At 30.6% G+C, this 6,921-nt stretch overlaps 1 protein-coding gene across 1 annotated transcript; it reads left to right on the forward strand.

The window, feature by feature from the left end:
- Nucleotides 1-609: 609 nt before the first annotated feature.
- Nucleotides 610-4,593, forward strand: LOC101258123 (katanin p60 ATPase-containing subunit A1-like). Its single transcript, XM_069291564.1, has 8 exons — nucleotides 610-639; nucleotides 948-1,142; nucleotides 1,244-1,270; nucleotides 3,047-3,238; nucleotides 3,498-3,742; nucleotides 3,910-4,047; nucleotides 4,157-4,244; nucleotides 4,312-4,593. Exons 1-8 carry the CDS (start codon nucleotides 610-612, stop codon nucleotides 4,591-4,593), a joined length of 1,197 nt encoding a protein of 398 aa, XP_069147665.1.
- The last annotated feature ends 2,328 nt before the right edge of the window (nucleotides 4,594-6,921 follow it).

The following is a 6,921-nucleotide window of genomic DNA, read 5'->3' on the forward strand; positions in this document are numbered from 1 at the left end:
CTCTTTTTCAGCTCTTTCTTTTTTCCATTCTTCTTTCCACATAGGACTATTCTTAATCTGATGATCTGTTTGACCACATTTGATACAACCTTCACCTTGTGGTTTCTCAACAATTTTCTTTTCGTAGGTGGTGTTTTCGTTTCAGAATTCAATCCCCTTTTCAAGATTTCTTGAAGTTTCTTCTTATTTGTGCCAAATAATCATCATCAATGTATGATTCATCACTTTCAGTTGCTTTAAATCCAAGATTTTTCTCTTTGTTTCCTTCACCTCTTTTGTCAACATTTATCTCATAAATTTTGACATTTGCTACTAATTCATCCAAAGTCATGTTAATTAGATCCTTGGATTTGTAAAGCAATATATCTCAATTGGTTTTAATTTGGATTTGAGGCTCAACAAAGGTTTTATGAGACTACTCAAATTTTCTTAATGTGTCGTACTTTATACATTCTGATCGACTTAATTGTTTGTTGTTGAAAAAAAATGGTTTTTTCTTAGTTATTTGATGGTGAATGGTATAATATTTGTAAAATATGAGGGGTTGTTAATTTGTAGCATCAATGAGAATAGACGAAATAGAGTTTATTAGTGATAATGTAATCGGTAATGCCTGAATCATTTCTTATCTACATTTTGGTATCTTGAGGATCAATAATGCTTGTATTGATGATACCATAGTTAGCTGAAAATCCTATTAATCAAAGAACTATATAATAACACAGCTAATATATGTATCATTTTCTCTAATATATCCTGCCAAATACCCCTTACTATGTTCTAACCTATTGGAGCATGTAATTAATCTATCAAATTATAAATATAAGTTATCTGTAGAGTTGAACTACTCTTGCATTAATTCCTCAACCACAATAGAAAATTACAAAATATGACTCTAAAATCAAAAAGACTTATTATATGAGAACTTACCTTGCATAATTTTGCAGGTGGCATCATTACAAGGATGCGCAGTTGTAGGACTTCAAGTACAACAAGAGCAACAACAACAACGTATGCTTCAACCATACCAAGTACAACAAATACTAATACAACAAGTTTCAAGTCTAGCAGCAACTAATTACTCACAGAATTCTATCGTGTCAAACAACAACCTCGTCGACAACATTTACAGTGCTAGGATGGTAAATAACTATAGAAACAAACCGCAATAATTGATACAAATATCTTGTTTTTGAGAACGTTTTATAATATAAACTTTATTTGTTTTATAAAAATTCTGTAGGAAGGAGGGATCAGCTCAAATGTGCAGGTGAGTAGTTACGGAACCACGACACTACAAGAGATACAAATACTTCATCTACCTTTAACACTCTTTGAGAACATTTAGCAATGTTTCTTTATAGGCCATCATCTAAACTCAAATCACAAATGATTTCACCAAATTCCAATCTTAAATAGCCTTTAAAACTATTGATATTTATGCCATCATCTAGACTCAAATCACTGTGTATTTTGCCATACTCCAATATTGGAATTCTACCCTCCTAATTTCCTCAAAGGCACACGTACAGACAACGTGTTTGTTTGAAACTTAAGGATATTCAATCTGAACAACACTTTGTATTATTTATAAATTTCAAACAATACAACGATTATAAAACTCTGTAACCTAAGGTATAAACTCTAATTCCCTGAGGAATTATAAACTCTAATTCCTAGCTAAGAAATAATAAACTCTAATTTCTAGCTACCCAAAGACACAACCCCCCCTTCCCCCGTTTTATATCTTCTACTGTTTTTCATGTTCTAAAACTTGTTGAACAACTCCTACTCACAAAACTCAGATTCTAAACAAGACTTTTGAGTACAATCTTACAACTTCTTACATAACTCGCATCACTCCCCAAGTTAATATCAAAACTCTTTCAAACCTCTTTATAGTGTTTTGAGTTTCTCTCTACGTAAGTGCACAATTTTTCTTCAAGCGAAACTATCACCCTATTTATAGATTTGGACTTGAATCCAAAACCTACTTCAACTAGAAATCCTACTTCATGTAGGACTCCTCTTTTTTGTGGAAATCCAGTTCAACTCAAACTTGCCTTCGCCGGAACCTCTTGTTTGTTCTTCTTAAACTATGTCGCCTCAAGCTATTTTTTAAACAAGTAGGAATAGTTCCTTTATCACTGTCACCACAAAGAAACCTTATTTAATTGAAATCCTCGTCTATGTAGCACTCTCTCCTTCTCGACTTTAATAAACAACTTTTAACACATTTTGTCCTTAATTAGATAACAAAGCAGATTGCATTAAATTTAATTAAGAAAACTTTGTCAATTAAGGAATCCTTCTACGACTTGAATTTCTTCTTGCGTTAGGACCTCTCTTTGCGATTTGCTTCGAAATAAAGCTTTTCATGTAATTTTCCTTAATTATATACAAAACTTTATTGATTTCTAATTCCTTCTTTTAAGTGATTTATTTCCAAAAGCATTTTCCCGTTTCATTGTTTAAATTGAATATATATATGCAACTTTTACGTTATTCAACATAATCAACAGTACTCTAGCTTCAGAAAAAGTTCCCTTTTTGAATGATGCCAAATTATTCAAATTTCATTGAATGTACTAACATTTATCAGCAGCAGCCTTAGTTGCCTTGCTTCACCGTTTCTTGCCAGATGACTTATTAGTGGACCTAGAAAAGAGACCTTCATCTAGTTCTCATTTTACTCTCTAGTAACCCGAATGGGAGTTGCCATGAGATGACGTCTGCTAAACTTGTTCCATGATGCAATCTTTGTCATTCTTCAAAATATACATACTCATGTGTACCTAACATCCAATTAAATAATCTTAATGTTTTTCGTACAATGCCAAATTGAATATAGATGAGATTTTAGATAAAGGTAGTGTATTTGATTGTTACTCACAAAAATATCAAGTTACTATACGTTAAATTGATGAAATTTTCTTAAAGCAGTTATTGTATCGACACTTCCCAAAAGCTCCTTTACTTTATTTGTACTAAGCTAAGACTTTATGTTCTTTATAATATTCTTATCATCCTCCTCTACAACTATTAGAATGCTGAAGAATGTATTGAGTCAACAGTATTGTACGATGGACCTCATCCTGAATTAGCTGCTAAGCTTGAAAAGGAAATATTGGAGACAAATCCAGGAGTTAAATGGGATGATATTGCCGGACTAAGTGAAGCAAAGAGGATTCTACAGGAAGTAATGGTATTGCCATTGTTGATGCCTGAGTATTTCCAGGTACGACCAATAATTTGTTGATTCTGAATAAGAGTATTCTAATACATTAGGAGCGGGTGCATGTTTGGTATGACGGAAGTGATATTTCAGGAAATTATTTTTCATCATTTTTTGGTGTTTTAAAATGATTATGAAAATAAGTTGTGAAGTAGTTTTTTTTGTTGAAACTGAATGATCTCAGAAATTTTTCGATCACGGAAATAACAAACGTGTAGTAGATACTTAACATGAAACTTTTTATATTGAATATTATTTCCAGGGAATCCGGAGACCTCAGAGAGGAGTTCTTATATTTGGTCCTTCGGGGACAGGGAAAACACTCTTGGCCAAAGTTGTTGCTACAGAGTGTGGGACAACATTTCTCAATATTTCTTGTAGTTCATTGTGTGGAGATTGCTATGGGGAGAGTGAGCGATTGACACAGTGCTTATTTGAGATTGCCCGTACTCATGCTCCAACTACAATTTTTATTGACGAGATTGATTATCTTTGCAGCTCCAAAGGGTAAGTAAACCTTAAAAATCTAAATAAATTGTCATGCTCCTCTTTACTTCTCTTAACTCTTGCGTTCGCATCATTTATGCATCCGCTCAACGATATATTGACATTAATTTGAGAATAAAAAATTATTTATTATGTTAAACTTATAATACTTTGAAGCCGTTTCTCAGGTCTGCTACAGAGCATGAAGCATCCCGAAGGGTAAAGGCTGAACTTATAGTTCAGATCGATGGGTTAAACAACTCTAATAAAATGGTGACAGTTTTGGCAGCAACAAATTTCCCCCAGAGTCTTGACGAGGCACTAAGGTTAGCTTTACTACATAAATTCGTAGTGAATATTCGGTTTTTTTACTTTCATTTGTGCTCATTTCATCTCTTGATCTTGTTTAATTGATGATTCATTGTGCTACTATAGGAGACGGCTAAAAAAGAGGATTTACATCCCACTTCCTGATTTTAAGAGTCGTAAGGAGCTTATAAAGATAAACTTGAAATCAATCAAGGTAAGCTATCATTATTTCGCATATATTGAAATGAAAGTTTTTTTTTAATTCTAAAAATTGAATGCAGTTAGCTCCTGGGGTGAATATTGACCAAGTGGCACGAAGAACAGAAGGTTACAGTGGAGACGATCTAACAAAAGTCTGCAGAGATGCTTCTTTTAATGGGATGAGACTGAAGATATCAGGGAAAACTACAGAGGAAATTAAGAACATATCCAAATCTGAAATTCTGAATATTTCGATTACGATGGATGACTTTCTGGAAGCTTTAGATAAAATAAAGCCCACCGTTTCTGCAACGGACATTCAACGATATGAGAAATGGCTTTTAGAATTCGGATCATCATAGAAAGATCAACTAATTCAAGTTCAAAAGTGCTTCTTTTTTCATAAGGAAGCCGCGTTGTGAAGACCAAATTGATCGTTGTGGACAAACGATCAATAATGTTAAAGCGTCTTCAAATTTTCACACCCAAGGGCAGATATTTAAGGAATTATTTTTGTTAGATGATCTAATACTGGTGATACTGCTATTGCTATATGGAGTCTAACACCTTGTTTGGATGGTTATTATTCATTGTGTTAAATTGTATTGATAGCTTAAATATAATGATCTGATTAATGTGATTGTGTCATTACCTTAATACTTCTTTTCATTTTATTTTTACTTATTGAAGTTTACATAACTTAACTTCTTGTTTATTATATCAACATTACATGTATACTTACGCTAGAAAGAAGCATCTTCAAGATAATATCCTACATGTCTCTTATGATTCCTACGGATCCCTCCTATCTATATAAGGTAATAGAATAAGGGGAAGGACAAGACTAAGAGTTTTATGATGTTGTCGTCTTTTAATTGACCTACTTTGTTCACAAAATGGATATCATATGGTCGGTATAGTGAATCTAATATTTCATGAGACAGCTGATGATCCTAACGACAGTAATCCGGGCTTCTTTCAGCGTATTGTTTATGTGATCTGTTCTTTGCGCATCACCAGCTAGAAAAACTTTGTTAACTCAAGTTTGTGATGTTCGTCACCAACTAATATATGCCAGATGAATGTCGAATGGATAAATATATTCATTTCTTTTATTATTATTTTTATAACTGTGGCGTCCATGCAGTTTGGGCGTACCTCATTTAATTTAATTGGATATCTGTCACCTCCCACCAATATCAAGTACAAGATAACTTTGTCAAATCACCTAGTATTTTTTGTTTCACTCATGCTAATTTTAGATGGTTATTAGTGTTTTTTTATTTTTAGAAAAACAACTAGAAGTGTATCATCGTTGGTATTTGCTATTTTAAGTGACTTTTGAACTGCAAACAACAAAATCAGAAAGCTATAATAAAGTTTAATGTGTATATACATACTAGATATCAGGTGCCTGCGCCAGCACAGACCCAACGTATGTTTTTTTTCTTTCAATTTATATGACACAAATGAAATTTGAAAAAGCAAACTAAATTTTTTATATGTGTTTTTTAAAAAAATATTTTTAATTGTTAATATATATACTTTTTATTTCATTATAGAATAATATATGTTACTCTATTTGTTTCATTTTATGTGATACAAGTAATTTTAGAAAAATCAACGAAATTTCTTATATATTCTCACATATTTTTAATTGTCATTTACTGTGATTCATACTATTTTTTAGTTCTTATGTTATTTTTAAATAATATATGCAACCAATTTTTGTTTCGATAAAAATAAGGGACCAAATTTCATTATGTTTTTTAACTATGTTTTTCTAAAAATATCTTAAATTGTTATGTTGTGCTTTTAAGCTTCTTTTTTATGTAAATTTCAAATATGTAACAAATTAGAAATTAAAATTAAGAATTAAAGTTTTTAAATCATTATATTTCATTTTTCATATATTCTCCCCCTTTTCGATTGATATGAACTTATTATTTAGTTTTATTTAAAAAAGAAAATAACTTCTGAATTTTAATTTTTTTTATATAGCATATTTAAGGTCGCAAAATAAAAAAATATTTCAATACACCTTAAATATACATATAAATTTTAGTTTTAATTTTGATTGATTTTACCTAATATTATACTGGATATATAATTAATAAGATCTAAGCGTAATCATAATTTATTTACTTTTATTTAATAAATAGATATCACAATAACTTATAAAAATGGAGAAATAACAAAAATGAGGTAATACTAATAAGAATAATTAAAGACGTTTCTAAAATTTAATTTTCTTGTTATCATTCTTGGTAGATTTTTATTTGGATGAAGTTACATTTTTACCTTTGATCATCATTAACTTTATGTATAGAAAAATGTTTCTAGAATTATTTATTCTTGATAGATTTTATTGGAATGAAATTACATTTTTATTCTTGATCGTCTTTAATACAACTATATCATCCTATTCATTTTTATTTGTGAAGTTACTTTTTAACATTTTTTTCTTTAATTTCAATCTAGAATATATTATTAATTTTATCACACTTACTTATTTTTAAATATATTTGAAGAAAACTTATCCCTAGAACAAGAACCAGATTCTTGTTATTTTGTCGTAACACAATAAAATAATGATTTATCGTGGAAACCTTCCTAACTCAAGGAAGGGAAAAACCACACCGAAGTTCTATATTAATTCAAGATTTACAACTCAGTTAATCAATGAATCT

This window comes from Solanum lycopersicum, chromosome 11 (assembly GCF_036512215.1).
Source record: "Solanum lycopersicum chromosome 11, SLM_r2.1".
NCBI classification, from domain to species: Eukaryota; Viridiplantae; Streptophyta; class Magnoliopsida; order Solanales; family Solanaceae; genus Solanum; species Solanum lycopersicum.